The sequence below is a fragment of the Saccostrea echinata genome, unplaced genomic scaffold (assembly GCF_033153115.1).
Source record: "Saccostrea echinata isolate AGI-Se365-2 ecotype Australia unplaced genomic scaffold, CSIRO_AGI_Sech_v1 ptg000033l, whole genome shotgun sequence".
Classification (NCBI taxonomy): Eukaryota; Metazoa; Mollusca; class Bivalvia; order Ostreida; family Ostreidae; genus Saccostrea; species Saccostrea echinata.
The window spans coordinates 10,994,474-11,013,807 of NW_026889782.1; the positions used below are offsets into that span (position 1 = coordinate 10,994,474).

General features: G+C 33.2%; 1 protein-coding gene across 1 annotated transcript in view; it reads right to left on the reverse strand.

Moving 5' to 3' along the window:
• Positions 1 to 260: 260 nt before the first annotated feature.
• Positions 261 to 19,334, reverse strand: part of LOC133198113 (DBH-like monooxygenase protein 2) — a 63,802-nt gene continuing 44,728 nt past the window's right edge. The window contains exons 3-9 of the mRNA XM_061334258.1: positions 4,737 to 4,866; positions 4,011 to 4,109; positions 3,298 to 3,477; positions 2,380 to 2,534; positions 1,600 to 1,843; positions 1,212 to 1,308; positions 261 to 840 (exon numbers count right to left, since the gene is read on the reverse strand). Coding sequence (XP_061190242.1) covers positions 261 to 840; positions 1,212 to 1,308; positions 1,600 to 1,843; positions 2,380 to 2,534; positions 3,298 to 3,477; positions 4,011 to 4,109; positions 4,737 to 4,866 — 1,485 coding nt within the window. The remainder of the gene's footprint in view (positions 841 to 1,211; positions 1,309 to 1,599; positions 1,844 to 2,379; positions 2,535 to 3,297; positions 3,478 to 4,010; positions 4,110 to 4,736; positions 4,867 to 19,334) is intronic.

Below are 19,334 nucleotides of genomic sequence, written 5' to 3' on the forward strand. Positions count from 1 at the left end.
ATATATATATATATATATATATATAAGCACTTGCGAAAGTTTCTGATGTGATAATAACTCTCAGAGAAATACTTGTTTTTATTTTTTATCACAAAGGCAACAGGTAAAAGTATACGACTTTCTTTGGTATAAGTTAATTAATCAACACATATATAAAGTGTCTGCAAAAAGAGCTACTTCATGAAAATATCAACGTCTGTAGTTAAAACGCAACATGGTTTTGGTAAATGATAATTCTTTTCATGCATGTTAGTCACAATTTAAAAGAATATGAATATCAGCACTGACACCACCGTCAAAATATGTGGAAAAATGTTAGATCCGCCATTTGTTTCTCTTCTCATCTGGTTTATCATGTCCTCTCGCAGAATCTCAAGGTCACATGACTCAATCTTCGAATAAAATGTAAGCACATCAACATTTTTCGACAGCCGTGCAAACCATTTCATCGACTCCCCAATATCACCCTGCATACAAGGATGGAGTTTGATTTCCTTGACAACTTCCTTGCATTCTTCTAAACACTTAGATAATGGAAGACAGCGTTCATCGATCTTACGGTAGATTTCCACCATGTCAGGATGGGAGGTGTTTGAGAAAACGGTTCTATCACAGCCATTAATGACCTGATTTGAGTATAATTTTATTAAAGAAATACCATTCCAGCTTACGCAGTACGGAACTCTAATGTTTGTTATTGGGTGAACGGTGAGAAAACCGTAGCACATCTCATCGGAAGTAGCATCGCCTTGGAATGTAGTAAAGGATTTTGACGATGATTTAAACACGCATTTTGTTCTGAGTTCATCCCCTGGCAAAACTTCTATAGATGAATCGTACCTAGAAACATGAAATAGCTCTCAATTTTTGTACATTAGATAAGGGAGAGACGAATAAATCACTGCTTGGAAGAGAGTGCTGAATGAACTATTTGCGGTTAAGTGAGAGAGGGAGATCAGAACTTAAAGAAGTAATATTATATTATTCTCATAAAAAGGAATACTCCTCTGTAGGAATGATACTCTACAACTGATGGTTAATATGTGATTCTATTTTAATAACCATAATTCGTCTCATATATATTGCAACAAATGCATGTACTTAATTTTTGTATTTTTTATCTCTATCAAATGCCTAAAATTGTCAAATGAACAGAAAAAAAAATTAAATGAACAGAGTGTTGCTTTATCTAAAAACAGAGTTGTGCTTACTCTAAAAATCGGGGTCGATCGTAGCTGTAGTCGGGTTCGTTAGTCAGGGTTTTAATTTTGACCCCATTCCTGTACTGGTCGATGTATTCTTCTCGGCCTGCAATAAGGCAAATCATGAACAAGAAAAAAAAACTGAATATCTATAGCTTGCCACTTCCTTGATCTGTAATTTTGAAAATAATGCATTTTTGTTATGAATTATATTTAATGAATCAAACATTTGTTATTCATATCTAATAGGACAAACAGTAAATGTATGAGAAGAAAACATTTGATTTTCATTTATAGCAAAAGCAAATATAATTTCTTGTCAATAATTTCTCTAACAATTATGAATGCTTCACTTGTGCTGTGAAATTTGTTATATTGAACCATTCCTGTGTCATACCTAAGTAGTGCATGTGGTTGAAAGCCTTTGTGATGTAAACAGGACCAGTAAAAATTATTCTGGTGTCCTGTGCGGAACAAACGGCGTCCACTTCCACGCGATCCTTCCCGGGTGGAATTTCCAGATACTCCTGTCCGACCATCATAATGGCGGCGTCGTTTGGTCGTCTGTTGGGAGTGAAGTACAGCGTCATACCAGAACTGTCTACGTAGTCTGCACGCAGTTCGGGATTATTCCAATGAAACTTAAAGAAATAATAATAGAATAATAGAATTCTGACATTCAGGATAAATAAGAAATTCTATTTGAGATTATCAGACAATCAAGATAAACCTAAAAGATGTAAATATGCCCAGCTAAAACAAAAGGGAATCAATGATATTCTTTTGAGTAATCAATAATGCTTAAATAACATTTTATGGAACGTGCAGAGAAATCATATATAATTTGGCATTAAATTCCTTAAATGAAGATTTGCAAAATAGGAATCTTTTAAAATTTATATCAGGACTTTTAATGTTTACAACATTATGTACGTGCAAAAAACTGTTTACATTTTTTTTTTTTTTTTTTTTTTTGAAAAAAAATTGATGTGATACGTGAACTAAATTTCTTATTTGTAAATTTGATACAAATGAAATACTGGATGAAACTCTGCCATTCAGTTCACTGATACGTGACTGAATGGTAGAGCTGTGCCATTCAGCCACCTTTTCAGACCTTTTAGTGACCATTCAACTGAATGTTGCAGGTTCCCCCTGTGAAAAGTAGTCATTTTACCTGCATCATGGCAAATTTGAATCCTTTTTGACCTATCCGGAATCCTACATCTTTGTGTGAACACTCTCCGTTGCCCCCCACGGCCCAAGCCCCAATGATTGTACGGCATTTGTCTGATCCCATTCCACATTCTGTAGGTACTGTCCCTTGAGTGACTAGAAATAAAGAAAAAGTTAACATGATACTATAAATCATGCAATTTAATCAATTGTATTTACTGTGTTATTGACTGACAAATGATAGTGGGAATTTGAAGTTTTTAAGAAGTGATAACCATTTACACGTAGCGCAATTTAGCAAAATAAATGAATTAATATGGGCTCATTGTTCGGTAATATAACCAAAAATTAAAATGGTGTTGTTCCAAAATAAACCTTTTCCAGGTTTTATTTGATATAAAATTAAAACATTTATTCCTTTGTTGATAATTCATCAGATGTCATCAATATATCTTACTTTACTCATCACAGATTTACCCATCATGTTCATATTGGGAACTTGCTGCTTTGTTATGTATATCCCTTATCATTAATATTTTATCTGTATCCGTAGTACGTTTTCCTTTAACTACACCCTTCCTATCAAAAACCCAAATGGAATTCTATTATCAGAAATCCTCATTCGAGCAATACTGACTATAAAATAAGCTAAATTTTAGTGGTTGGGATTGATTTTCAGGTCATGCTTACGTCTCCATTGCACCTTGTTCTGCATCTGGTGTTCCAGTATCAGTTTTTTTTTTTTTTTTTTTTTTTTTTTTTTTTTTTGCCATGTTCATAATCTGTATTACACTGTTCAAAGGATTTATAAGATCACTGTTCGTTATCTTTACAATTCTTGTATAGATGATGTAAAAAGGCTATAACTCAAGAGTTTGAGAGATCGTTGTAATATATGTGTAGAACTCTTTCACCTCACCTGAATCTTCGCATCCAAACAGAAGAATATGATGCATGACGTATTCATTGTCAATGTATGGTGTTGTTGCAATAAGATGATAGTCGCCATCATTAGGAAGTTCAAGGGTCATACAGAAGTAATTTGTTTCTAGATTGGGTACTTTGGTTTGAGGATACCTCAATGTTTTGCTCTTTACATCTGTAAAAAAAAATTACATGATTTATGTTGTTTTTATTCTTGAAAACATAAAAAAGTATCTTTAAATTTACATAAATAACTTGTATTTGAATATATGAATGTAACGAAGTGAATAAATGTGTCTCTGTACACACAATGCTGGAAACAATTTAAACAAATTGTGGAAGTGTAATACACGCTAATGCGTGTATTAATGTAATAGAACTAGGCAAGTGTATATTTAACTTTTTTCAGGAGAGGTGTCGGGAAAAAAAAATGTGGAGGTTCTTCTTAGATTTGAGCAAGATGTTCAATTTGATCTATTTTCTCATTTTAGTTCAACCCTCCCAATTTTTCAGTTTGAGAAACAAAAAATCGTTACTAGCATAGACATATATACATGCACATGTATATATATACCATTCCAATAAATCAAAATACAATTTCAATAACACATGGGGTCACAGATAATTGAAACTTATATCACTTACATTTAATGCCCCAGATTTTCAAAAATAATAATAATAAAAGAAAGAACAACGGCAAACTCTGACCTGGCTGGTTGATGGCGTCACATTTGAAAGTCTCCAACTCACACTGTACCCATGTGTTCTTCGGCCGACAGAGGTCGCTGTTGTATGGTTCGCAGACACCTACATAATTAAGATGTGTAACTTTACATTCTTTCTATAGAAAAGCTGGAAAAGTAGTTTACGACTTATAAGCTTATAAAATAGAATGAAGCAAAAAAAAAAAAACAAAAAAAAAAAAAACAAAACAAAAAAAAACAAAAACAAAAAAAACAAAAAGCAAAAAAAAACAAAAACAAAAAACGACAGTATATAAATAGAACTCAACATGGTAAACAATTGAAATGTCAGCCTTGATAGATCGATTCACTGACATTTGAAAACCTTTACGTAATTACATGCCGTAAGCGAGATAACTCTGACATGTAAATGCGGGATCGGTAAAAAATAAATTCTAAATGTGACGTCTTTAATTTTGAAAAAATGGAATCAGGGCAGTGGGTAGAAAAAAAATAGGTTTGCCTGATATTTTATACTCTGTTATTTAACTTAGATTCTTCGTATTGAGCCATCACAGATTATAGGATCTGATTTTGGCGATTCACATGTTGTTCTGCCATGAACTTAATACTTATTTTGGTATACTTTTAGTAGAAAAAAAAATGATTTCCCAGAATATCACGGATACACTGAAAAAGAGAGATATTATCTTTCAAAGAACTGAATGTATTCAAACGGGTTTTATCTTACCAGGATGAGAAAATGCGTTTTTATCAGGAATAGCGTTTTCCCTCCATACGCAGTTCGGGTCGCCAAGTTCCTCTCCATTGGTTTTACCGTCACCGTCCGAGTCCTTCCGACACAACTCCTGCGTCCAAATCTAAAATGAAGTAAATAAATACTTTCTAATATGGTATTTCCTAAATGTGTCATTTCTTAGTCTGCATTGGTTATAAATAATTAGGAAAATATCTGAAGGAGGAATAAGTTGTTTTTTTTTAAACACACAGATGGAAGAAAATTCTATCTTTATGCTATTATGTATAAATATAAAAAGATTAAAGCTAGTTCTATCATAATTTAGAGAATCTCGATGGTTCTTTTAAGTTGTTTTTCACTTTCTAACTTTTAATATCGCTCTCGCTCTCTCTCTCTCTCTCTCTCTCTCTCTCGTTTATAATCTACGCCTTCTCTTCCTCAAAATCGTTAACTCCATGTATTTAAATGCTAAATGCAGATTCAAAAGTCATGGCCGTAGGAACCTGGGGGGGGGGGGCACGGGGGGCCGTGCCCCCCCCCCCCCCCCAATAATTTTGCCGAGATATAGATTACTATAGAAAACATAGCTACTATATGCTTGTGCCCCCTCAATTAAAACGTATGATGACTTTTTTTTTTTTTTTGCCTGTCAAGGAATTTTGGTAGTTGATAGTGCCCCCGCAACTGAAAATGTATAACTGTGCCCCCCCCCCCCCCAATGAAATTGCTTCCTACGGGCCTGAAAGTACGAGGGTTGATCCAAAAGTTCGTGGAATTTCTAAATAATTTCTTTATCTATTGGTGGAAGTGATTGAAAATTACAGATGGAGATATATATGGACTTTTGAGCTTGAATACTGTTCGTTATCTCCATATATTTCATACACTTGTTGATTTTTTTAAATAAAAAAATATTTTAAATATTCATTCAGTAACACGTTGGCAGTTGCCATAGAAACAGATGTTTGAAAATGAGACATTTATTCGTTTCAATACTTAACACTCACTCTGAGGGGAAAAAAACACGTTAAGTAGCATATGAAACGAAAATGGTGTCATTATTACGATTGCTTGACCTCTTAGAAACCTTTGTGTGAAAGTTTTATCGATTTAACTGGATATTTAGTTTTTCTATTGATGACTTGTTTTTCATCATGACATCGTTAGACAACGTTGAAATTCGGTCAAGTAATAACTAAAGTTTTGTGAAAATCTCGGGAACACTCCGACTTAAACGCATGTACTAATGATACAGGCAGGACAAAAGTGCAGTAAGCCACTGCATGGCTTTCCAGTGGCGTGAGAAATTTAAGGAAAATAGAACTTCTGTGGAGAATGATGAAAGGTGTGGCCGCCTATTGGAAGGTCAGTTTTTCCTCGTAGACAAATTGAGATCGTTAATGGACGTGGACCGCCGACGTACTGTGGTTGACATTGCTACTGAAATAGGAACATCATATGGAACGATGGAACGTATTTTAATAAAAATGATCGTAATAAAAAGAAAGTGGGTGCGAGATGAGTACCCAGGCTTTTCTTGAGAGCAGAAATGGAGAAAAGAATGCAGCATTCTGTAGAATTTCTAAGTCCATGGACTTAAGGGTGAGATGCTCCTACAACGTGGCGTGACATACCTAATGACGTTACGTCGAAGTCTCCCCCGGATTTTACAACAGTCCATGTTAAGAAGGCTCCTGTGACCTTAATGGTAATTGGAACTTGGTGAAATTTTCCAGTATTGTTGCATACTGGATCTATTTTATAAATATGTCTATTGTTTGCTTTAATCACATTACGATAAAATTTTAGAAAGAAATTCCACAAACTTTTGGATCAACCCTCGTAAATACATGTAAGAGGTAGAGTTAAAAGAAGACGGGTGAACAAGGCGTGCAGAATGCCTATAGCTTCAGATATTAAAAAAATCAAATACAATTTGTGAATAAGTATTTAAAGTTCTCATTATTGAAATTTATGAAATTAAGTTCAACAAAACTTTTCTGAGAAAAAAAGATCTCGGAAAGAATTATTCTTTTATTAAAAAATAAATTGATATTCGTGGGATTCGAACCCTAGCAATAAAAATCCGTATTATGTATTATATTGCTTTGAGACTAACACGCTAACCACTACGCTACACAGCTCATGATGAATAGTGGCATTTAAATCTTGTTTGTGATATGAACCTTGACTTAATGGACCTCAAGTATTTCTCGGAAAGATGCGAATGATTTGTCATAAAAGTGTACTTTTAAGGTATAGTGGGTCTTTGCTCCATGTTTTTGTAAAATAAAAAATGTATATTTTAATGCAAACTTTTAGGACTAATTTTCAAAAAAATGGAGCGAAGACCCACTCATATCGAAAAATTTTGTTAAAGTATGAGAAAATGGTCCTTTTTGTCCTCTTTAGTGTGTGTATGCTCTTTCAAAGGCAAATAATTTCAGTCTTTGTAAGATTTTTGTAAATTGGAGGGATTTTACATAAAATATACTTTAATATTAGATGAAATATCAAAGAAAATTTTAATATAATCGAGATTTTATTTTTCACTTCATGTTTGTCGCTCTATAGGCACTTCGCCCGTCTTGTTCACCCATCTTCTTTTTAAGCCATTAGCCTGTTTGTTTTGAGAGATCTAGAATGCTCAGTTATACAGATATATTTGTTCAAGGAAAAAATTGTCAGATGGCAAATTTGTTCATGTCTTTTCGTGAATTCATGTTTACTGGAAGAACAAGACGGTTTTACAATTCATAGATTTTTTTAATAAAAAAAGAAAACAATTGCGAAAAGTGACAATGAATAAAGAAATTATTCTTTCACGAAACTAGAATGCAGCAACAAATATAACATCAACAAAAACATGCCATGAATATTTTAGTTCACCGCACAGCAATAATGTTATTTACGCATTGAAATTCTAATAAAACGTAGCTATTGAATAGAAAAACAGTGTGAATCGTCCCACAGCGAAGTAATAGGATCGACCAGATCCCTTTAATAGTATTGAATCGTCCTTATTGCTGACCCTGTGATCTGTCTATTTACTGATACAAATATCAAGGAGGCTTTAAATGAAGTGATTTAAAGTTTCCTGCAAAAATATCTGTTAATAGGAATGGACATGTATGTTATAAAAGACCTCACTTACTAGTGTGAAAAATATATGAAAATTGTTTATAAATTTAATTTCCAAAGCAGGGAATTTAATGGATTAAAATACAGCGTTTTTGTTTTGTTTTGTATTGTTTTTTGTTTTTTGTTTTTTTTGGTTTGTTTGTTGTTTGTGTGTTTTTTGTTTTTTGTTTTTTTTTTTGTTTTTTTTATTGTTTTGTTTTTTGTTTGTTTTTTGTTTTTTTTTGCAACAATAAAAATATCAAGCGCGGATCTGGGGGGGGGGGGTCGGGAGGGGGGTCAAGACCCCCCCCCCCTTAGAATTTGCAGAGTTATAAAAAGTATATACTGAAGCAAATGAAAAATGACTTTGGATCCCCCCTAGAAAACGTGGACCCTACCATCGCCACCACGAAATAGGTGTTTTTCACGTTTGGGAAATGGAATTAAGGGGGGGGGTGTTTTTGGGTTTTTTTGGGGGGGGGGGTGTTTTTTGTTTTTTTGTTTTTTGTTTTTTTTGGCTTGTCAACAAATTTTCTGGGTTTTAATACGTTTAGGAAGGGAATTTACGCTTTTTCTGGTTGGAATTTTGTTTTTGACTGGGTCGAACACCCCCCCCCCCCTTCTTATAAAAAATTCTTGGATCCGCGTCTGAATATTATATAATAATAAATTTCAACATGCATTCTTATTTAATCAAAGAACATATATTTCAAACATATAAAGCGACAATAATTTGTTCTCAACCAAAACCGTAAATCCTGATTTATTTAAACTCCATCCAAATCCGAATCGTGAATTCTAAAGGTCTGTTATCATCACAACCATCGATGGTATAAAAGTTAGAATACTCTTCATAGATAATTCTAATTTGGTTTAAGTTCTTAAAAAAGGACATAAAAAATGTATTTAGTTTGGTTACGATATACATCAAAAGAAAAAAAAATAATTATATTATAATATTTATATTTTTTTTTTCTTTGGCCCAAAAGATCCTCCAATTAATATTAATTTTGAATGAAGTTATTTTTTGGTTCTGATACATGTACTTGATAAAAAGAATATGTTTCCGAAATTTATCTTTCAAAAGATTATGTTAATTTGATGACAATGCATTCAGGGCACGCCCTCGTATTTTTCATACGTCGGACGCTATTCGTTGTAGTTCGACAACCACTTTAGGGTATTCGATTCCTAGAACCTTATTTTCTATCCTTAACTTCTATCGTGTATGATATAATTTAACATTAATTTAAAACATTTTAGAGTAGAAAAGCATGTAAGAAGAGAATTTTTCAAAATTGTAATTACATAAGGGGCACGTTGTAGGCGGATCTCCGCGCGTTTTTCACCGTTGAAGAGGACCAGTTTAGATGATGATAAAGAAGTTACCACTGCACAACATGAAACGAGTAAAGCATATAAAGAATTGACCACTTCATATAAAGAATTAACAACGACATATAATTATTATCCACCTCATATATAGATGTTATCACTGCACAGCATGATTTTAAAATATATATAATAATTTACTACATAATATAATGATATTGGTACTGCACATAATAAATTTTTTTCAATTCATGTAAAAGTGTCGCACTGAATAAAATGAACTTGACACTGCACATGCAGCGTGTTTCATTTAATGTAATGATTGCACTCTCACACAAACTATGTTTATAAATGTATATATTGATCTTATCACATCATAGAAAGATTTCATTAATGTATATAGTGGAATAGCCACTGCATATAATGATTTTACAGTATAATGTAACGGTACTATCACTTCATTACATTATTGTTATCGTGGCTTTAGGGTTCTTATTTAATCTTATTTAATATACCCCCAAAGAAAATTTAACAAAAAAAATCTTTACGTACAAGCAATATTACAATTTATGATTTCATAAAATAAGAATTATAGTCAAATGTAAATTAAATAATATATTAGTTTATCTAAACGATACTGAACAAATGAAGCATTGCATGCAAGTATGTCTGGACTACATGTTTTAAATCCACTAGTATCCGAGCGTTAAGACTATCAAAGGAGATTTAAAATAAGTATCTTATTTGTCCACTAGACAGACTGTGATACCTTTAAACTATACATTTCCGTCTGAAATAATTTACCTTCCCGGCAGCATCAAAATCCTCGCCGAAAGGATTCCTTGATCCGCCCCCTAATTCGTTCCTGTGGCCTACTCCGTGCCAGAGATAATTCGGCTTACAGGGATGTGGTACAGAATCTCCATTTGGGATTTTCGATTGAAAATACTTGAAACCAAGTGAACTCGTGAAGAGCAAATAAAGGCATAAACATATCCTTTAATGAAATAAAAAATACATATAAATCCTGTTTAAATACTTATTCCCTTAAAAAAAATAGTAAACTTATAAACAGGTCCTAAAATGTAGTTAAAGTACAAACAAATCATGTACAGGAATATTTGTGGCAACAACTCAATTCCTCTCCCGATTTTAGTTCTTGAATCTTTAACCTACTTAAATTATATTTAGAAGAAAATCAGGTCAATTAATTAGGTCAGGTAAATTTATGACGTTCTACAATACAATAATATCGATCCTTACAAAAAAAAAAAAAAACAAAAAACAAAAAAAACAAAAAAAAAACACCAACAAAACAAACAAAAAAAAAAAAAACTGATACATAATTAAAGAGTATCCGCTGTTTTATTTCATTAAGCTAGAATACTGAAATAATCAGAAGAAAGAAAAATGCGAAGCGAGAACGTTTTAAATGTTTAAATAATTAATTTAAAGAAATGTAACCTATTAAGCTGGATTAATTAATGAATTAGAAGCCGTACATAAAATTGAACATTCAGTGAATTTTATTAATGCGTGGTTAAAAGGTTGGACTTACCCTTTCGCCATTCTGTGTATAAAGGTTTTAAACGTATTAAAATCGAGGTTTATATGCCAACTGCTTTTACGGATTTTATTGACAAATAATACTAACCCTCTATACTTCAAAATCACTGACCGTATCAATGAATACACATTCATCGACAAGTTTGTCAAGAATCTACAGCCAAAATCCCGAAAGGCAATATTTACCTTAAGTGTACAAAAGATCGAGGCATTCAGTCGTTGTTCTCCTAACATAATTTCAAATTTTTGAACTTTAAGGTCGTCTTTCTCTGCATTCTCACTCAAAAGTTGACCCACATTTTGCTCCCTCCCCAACCTGTTTATATTAATATCGTTTGAGGAGGATGTTAAAATTTGCAAAAAAGAAAAAAAAAATATTTTGAGTGACGTTAAATTCTTTTCAACTTCTTTCATAAACAGTCACCCTATTAATTGAACACTTTAAGCACCCATTTAAGACTAGCTACGTAGCTGTTTATAGATCAAATTGTGCCATCCTAATTAATTCTTTTAAGGTTTACGTGTTTTAGTTATCTCTGCTAGTTGACCTTGTTTTAACTTACACCAATTCATTTTAATTCTATTTGACTGATTCAAAGTAATTTGATTATTTTACATTTAATTCATTTAATTTAATTTGAGAAAAAAATATTCACTGTTATCATCCTAGATATTATTTTATATCCCTTTTAAGCATTCTGGTTTAAGTTTTTGATTTTTAGAATTCACGATACTAACTTAAGTTTATTAAAATTCTATGCCCCATTGGAAGCAATAATTTTTTTAGTATCTTTATTTTATCCAAACTTATTTCCCCGAAGACCCAGGACCAGGGACGTTATGGATTTTTATTTGCTATTCTATAATCTGCTAGAATCTTTCTCTTCTTACAGGGTAAAAATTACGAAATGACCGAGATATTCTGACAAAGCAGATCGAGGGTTTAATAAATAGACCGGTCACTGCTTTATACATGTACTCAGCAATACGTTTAATTACGGAGTAAATTTGAAAAAAAAAAAAAATTAAACTTCTGACGAGAGAAAAAAAAAATGTTGGTAAAATAAAGTCGTAATGTTGAAGAATACCTAGCACGCACCCCTTAAAACTAAAAAAAAAAAATTTTAAAATAGTCTTAAAACTTGAAAAAAAACTAATTCTTATAAACATATCAACTACAAATATTGTGAGTGTCTTTTATCATTTTTAACTTTTTCTTTTAAATTCCATCCTTAATTATGCTTCTTTTCTAAAACGTTTCGCCCCCCCCCCCCTCCCCCGAAAAGGGAAATCGTGGATCCGCTAGGTCTTCTCCGATTAACCAACCAAATGCATGAATTGGCAGCATAATAAACAAACTGTCAGTGTGGGACATTCACGCATTAAATTACTAGGTATTATAAGCAAGTATTTAGGGGGGGGGGGGGCTCACACTTGGCTTTTCTTAGTTGTTTAATTTGTGGTTACCAACAATTGACATCCCCCCTCGAAAACACGATCCCCTCGCTAGCAAGTAAGAGGAATCATACACAGGTACATGTATTTGTCAGGAGAAGTGCCGGATTTCAGTCCAGCTTAAGTACTCATCATTTATTTACTTGGTAGGCGGTGAGAATTTGAGAAAGTATGATTAAAACTGAAATTATTCTGATATAAATATTTTTTTCTTTTAGGAACTTGTTTATTAGGTTTCTGAACTAGATACATTCAAAAACACACAATGGAACTCATCTCAGTCTTGATTTAAATGCGTCTAATATGAACTATTGTTATTTCTACAATCATTTATTTAATGTCTAAAGTAGCTCTTGATTGACAGGAAAATTGTTAGTTACGGAATCTTTAAGAACGAATGGGTTATTAAATAGGACAGCCTTGTTCAATTCACATTCAGCGATTGAGAAACAAGATTGAGAAAAAATTTACAGGTAAATTTAGTCATTCGACTGTGTCAGAGTCAATCAAAACTAGTACCCCTACAGTCGTTTAAAATTCATAGATTACATTACAAAATGATCGAGAGCAACTGATCAGTTCTTGTTCAAAAAATGAAAAGATTAATTTTGTAATCAAGGATAAATATTCGATAACTAGGTTGCTTTCGTGTGAATGTTAGTGTTTACGAGTTTCTTCGGAAATATACAAAAAAAAAAAAAAAAAAAAAAAAAAAGTTTTATTTTCATATTTTGGAGACAGTGTTTCAATTACAAAACAATATTAAGATTTCTTTATTTATTATTCTAAACCTGGAAGTCAGTCAAATTCATTAGTATACAATACCAAATATCAGATTTTCCAGTACCTGGGTGGGGTTTCTAAATTCTAAAAAATATAGAGATTAGATTTCAGGAATTTTTTTCTAGGACGAAGGCTCCATACCAATTCCAAAATAGTCAAACATAATATTTTTTTAGAAGTAATGAAAAAAAATTTTTCGTGTGGGGGAATCGTGGGCTTTTCTTAAAAAAGTGAATTTCTTCGGATATTTATTCAACTAAAGACTTACATAAACAAGAGGCCCAGGGGCCACATCGCTCACCTGAGCACTCTGACTAGGAAAGAGCAGAAATCAGTTCAGTCTTGAAAACTGGTTCGGGGGGAGGGGGTGTTAATTTGAATCTATAATAAATAGGGATGCTTTTGAATTAATATGACAAATAATGGCTTAAGAAGAGCATTTTGATTGATATATCCTTTGTATTCCTTTGTAGCTATTCTCGGGGGGGGGGGGGGGTCATGATTTGTACAAATTTGAATCTACATTACCTGATGATGCTTCCATTTAAATATGACTAATCATGACGTTGCTGTTCTTGAGAAGAAGATTTTTAAAGATGTTCCCTATATATTCCTATGGAAAACTTTGAATGTCCATTGTGGCATCACCCTACCCCCGGGGGTCATGATTTGAACAAACTTGAATCTACACTACCTGAGGATGCTTCCATATGAATATGACCAATCATGGCTTTGCTGTTATTAAGAAGAAGATTTTAAACAATTTTCCCTATGTATTCCTATGTAAAACTTTGATCGCCCATTGTGGCCCCACCCTACCCCCGGAGGTCATCATTTGAACAGACTTGAATCTACACTACCCGAGGAGGCTTCCATGTAAATATGACCATTCATGGCCTTGCTGTTCTCAAGAAGAAGATTTTTACAGATTTTTCCTATGTATTCCTATGTAAAATTTGATCACCCATTGTTGCCCCACCCTACCCCCGGGGGTCATGATTTGAACAAAAGACAAGGTATGGTAACGGCCAAATCTGGCCCCTTATTTGATGTAAAAATCAAAACACAGTTAAAATTGTGACAGTTTGTAGTTAAGAACTTAAAATGATGCTTGTTTTAAAACCAGCACTAATTTTGATTCAAAGCTTACACGGAGGCCACAAGAGGGTGCAAAAGTAGGACAATTTCCCGAATTTCCTCAATTCTGGTCACATTTCTTCAAATTTGAGATACATTTCACTTCAGGAAACATACAGCACAAGCTTGGCTATCTGAGATTTTTATACATAAGATGCATCTGATACTAGTGTATGAAATATATAAATTTTGTAGATAGGCAAGCTTGTGCTCTATGTTTTTGAACCAAAATGTGCTGTAAAATCGATGAAAATTTGCATAAAAATGAGAAAATTCGGAAATTGACATATTTTCTGACCTTCCTGTGACCTCTGTGTATCTCATAATTTAGAACCAATACTCATTTTGTGGCAGGGGTGACAACTGGTTTTTAACTGATAAACTGTTGCATCATTCTAAAAGACACCCCAAACTGAGGGTCAAAAAGGGGTCTTAGCCTATCTAGTCCTTTGAATCTACACTACCTGAGGATGCTTCCATATAAGTTTCATATTTTCAAGCACAGTGGTTCTTGAGTAGAAGATTTTAAATGATGCCATTAATTTTTCACGAATTCATAATTATCTCCCCATGGAAGAAGGCGTGGCCCTTCATTTGAACAAACTTGAATCCCCTTTACCCAAGGATACTTTGTGGCAAGTTTGGTTGATATTAGCCCAGTGGTTCTTGAGAAGAATATGAAAATGTGAAAAGTTTACGACAACGACGACGACGACAACGACGACGACGACAGACAACGGACAAATTTCGATCAATAAAGCTAACTTGATCCTTCGACTCAGGTGAGTTAAAAAGGGATTTGTGCCACTGTGTGCATCATAAACCCTTTGAATCCGTACATTAACTTGTTAAACATCTGTAATGCATGTACAGCGAGCAAAGGTGTTGACCTACATATGTACAGGCTTTGTAAATCGACTAGGTGCAACATTATGCAAAATCTCTTTAAACTCTCATATGTCTCGTTTAAAGAGTTTACGACATACACGACTTACATGTACAAGTACTTTACAATGTACCTTTCCCACTGATAATTTTTCAAGATATTATTACACCTCCTTTAAAATCAAAGTATCAATTACCAAGTAACTTAATTTTTTATTCCCTATATAATTTAAGCGTTCCAATATATGCAAGGAACTTTATGCAATTTTTTGATGCCTAGAAATGAAATGGTGTACACCTATGGTGAAGCTATGTTTTTATTCATTTTTCCTTTAAGAACACAAGGAATTTAATCCTTTGATATCTGTTTAAATTCTTGGTAAAGTATGCTGACTTTTTGTGTGATGATATCCCCTGAGGCCATGAAATGGACAATTTTAGAAGAGAGCTCAATGCCTATTTCAATCATGCTTACAGTTTGACTGTTTGATATCCAGGAGTACACTGTAAATGAGAATATCTCTTAAAGAAAATGGGCGAACAAGGCGAGCGCAATGCCCATAGTGCCACATACATGAAGGTGAAAAATTTAATCTCAATTATAACAATTTTTGTTATATTTCATCAAAAATCAAAGTATACTTTATATAGAATCTCCACAATTTGCAAAAATCTCATAAAGATGAAATTATTTGCATATGAAATAGCATACCTGCACTAAAGATGGCAAAAAGGATCATTTTCTCATACTATAACACAATTTTTCGATATGTTTTGGTCTTCGCTCCATATTTTTGAAAGTTTATCCTCAAAGTTTGCCTCAACATGTACATTATTTGGTTACAAAAGCATAGAACAAAAACCCACTATACATTTAAAATACACGTTCATAACACAACATTCGCATCTTTCCGAGAAATACTGGAAGTCCATTTAGTCAATGGTCATATCACAAACACGATTTAAATGCCCCCATTCATCACGACTTGTGTTGCGTAGTGATAAGCGTGTTAGTCTCAAAGGAAATTGATCCTCAGGGTTTTATAGCTATGGCTCAAACCCGAGGAATACTACATTATCTTTTTAATTACAGAGTAATTTTTGTCTAGAAAATTTTCCTTGGAAAAGGTTTGTATATCATAATTTCATAAACTTCAATAATGAGAACCTTTACTTTCAATGTAAATAATAAATCCATAAATTATGATTTTTATTTTAGATATTTGAAGCTACAGGCACTCTGCGCGCCTTGTTCACACATCTCCTTTAACTAATTTTGATGGATTTAGTACCATCCATTCAGGTCCAAGGAGGCGGAGAACATGAAATTCAAAATTTAGAAGAAGTGCCCTTGTTAATCATAACCAAGCTCTTATAAGGATGCTGCTTAATACACTAGGAAAGAGAAGATTTTCAAAGAAATAATGCTTTTATAAAAGATATGCAATAGAGTCTTGTCTCAAAAACCAAATCTCCTTACCCAGGAGCTATAAATTTCACAATTATGAAAAAAGGAACTCTTGCTCATCTTAAGCATGTTATAAGTTTGTCTGCTAAATTCTCAATGACAGAGAAGATTTTTCTTACAATTTAAAAGTCTTTTCCCTTTATAGTTAAAGGGCCCCGCCCTGCCACCAGAACCCTTAACCCTGTAGTCATGAATTTCACAGTTTAAAGGACACAACCTTGGTCATCGTAAACATGCGTTGAGTTTCTTGCTGGGTATCCATGAGCAGAAAAGAAAACTCTCAAAGAATTAATGAATTTTCACTATACATGTAAAATCCCGCCCTATAGATCAGAACCCCTGTATTTAGGGCAATGGATTTCACAATTTTGAAAGATGCTCTCTTGCTCATCAAAACCAAGCATGAAGTTTGTCTGCTAAATACAAAGGAGCAGAGAAGTAGCTTTTTAAGGTCAAGATCTAGTATTTATCTTGGTGCTAGTTTCATTATGACCTCTTAATTGATTTAAACTTAACTTTTCCCGTACTTTACGGCTTCAATAGAATTATGTAGAAAATAAAGCACTTTCATGGAATTCAATTTGAAACCAGGTCAAATGTAACCCCGATACCCTTATTCCGTTTAATATCATTTCAAAGTAGAGATCAAGAAAATATGAAAAAAAGTTTTCAGAGAGACTGTAGGCAGCAATGATACATTTCCTTTGTCTGCGATGGAAAAAACTCCAATATCTATACCAGACTTTCTTCATTTTTCATTAAAAATAGGCAGTTTATAATATGTTTTTCCGATGAGTTTACCCCAAAATTATGTCCGGATACACCTCATTTTACCAAGCTATATTCGAAAAGGATCATTAAAGGAATGTGTATCTCAAATCTGAGAAATCTGTGGGCACTTTTCATTCACTAGATCTTGACCTTAAAGCATTTATAATTTTCACTATATGATCAATAAAAACCCACTTTAACTCTAGAACCTCAGGCCCTTAGGCCATGAATTTTCCAATGTTGGTATTGGGCTCATTGCTTACTTAAATAATGCAGTTTGACTGCTTAGATGTCCAGGAATATAAATAAAGGTTTATTACTAAATTTAATGGTTTGGTTTTACACTGTAGCCCTACCCCAAAGGCCCCAGAATTTCGGACTGCATAGACGAACTACACCCTGTTGTCCTGCCTGATATCAAATTTCAAAGAAGCCTTTTGTAGTTTTCCGAGCTCTTCATTCATCAAGTTGTTCATGAACCTGGAATTCAGTTCCCCTTTGCAGTTGTGTACAACGAGGGTTGTCCGGTAAAATCGAGGTCAAATTGTCAAGAGTGAAAAATAACCATCACTGCTTACTAAAACTTTCCCTTCTCTTTTGTACATTTGACATTAATATACTTAGGAATTTTCAAATTGATATATGCTCAAATAAACAAAATATGAGATTTCCTATTATGTGTGGTATCGCATTGCGGCGCACGGATGATATCGTCAAATTGTCTAAATGAAAGATGAAGATAACGAACAGTATTCAATCTCGAAAGTCCAATGAAACGATACAAATTTGGAGCAGAGCAAACACGGAGCTCAAAATGTAGAGGTGGGATCAGGTAACAGCAGCGTCAGCATTCTTCTTTGCGAAAAAAGTTCGATAAAACCCACTTGAATTCGAGAATTTCATTGATGCACATACTCGAGTTTGCCTGTATTCCTCCATAAACAGTCGAGAAACCAATCTCGCACACACATGGAGCCTTCTGAAGATTCATAAGTAAGTTATGGACAGTTCTATCATTCAATTAAATAGGCAATCTTACATCGACGGTCTACAGTAACAACGTCTTTCGTTATTGACAGTAGCTGTTTGTCCGTTTTTTTGTGTTTTGCAAATGAAACGTGCATTTTTTGATCGTACCATACCCAGTACATATTCAAGTATTTTAAAAATTTATATTTATGTCTTCATTTTATAAAAAGAAGTTCAGATGTACTTAAATATGATAAATAAGCATATGCCGAAAATTTCAGCTTAGTGCGCCCATTTTTTATTTTTTATTTTTTGTTTGTTTGTTTTGTTTTCTTTTTTGTTTGTTTGTTTGTTTGTTTTTTTTGATAAAAACGCTTTGTCAACCATTTTATCGGATAACCCTTGTGTTATTGTTTTAATAATGTAAGTCGGATGCTGTGGCTTAGTGCAGGATGACAACAAATTAATGTTTGAAATCTGTTGCGTTGCCAAAGTACTCGATCCTGATGCAACAGTTCTGCAACATTTATTGCAGCAATTGAAAAAAAAGTTGCCAGAATCTTGAAAATTACATAAATGTAGCAAAACATCGCAATTAATTTGTTTGATTTTTTTAAAACTCTGTCAGACAGGGTTTTTTATACTTATAGGACCAACATGAATATCCCTTTTCATTACAAAGGTACAAATTCTTTTTTCATTGCTTATCTGACGTCCTCATGGTCACTTGTTACCCATTAGTAGACGAAATTGGTACCTTCTGCTATGGAAGGGAATCTTTTGAGGTTTTCATGATGCAGCAGTTATTGTTTTAAATCTCTAAGGACTTCCTTTACTGTTGTTTAACCTTCAGATATAAAATCTAAATAAGCCTTTATTTTTGTTGTTAAAAAAAAAATTCTGTAATAAATCGGAGTTTTTATTTATCTTAAATCATATCTAAAATCTACAAATTTTAACGTTCTTTGGTATCAGCTCCTAATCGTACACATATATTAATCGATGATTATATACTACATGAAGTAATCATGGTTACATTTGGTCAGTTATTTAAAATTGATACAAAGAATGTTTTTCAAGCATTGGGTAGAGAAACATGGTTT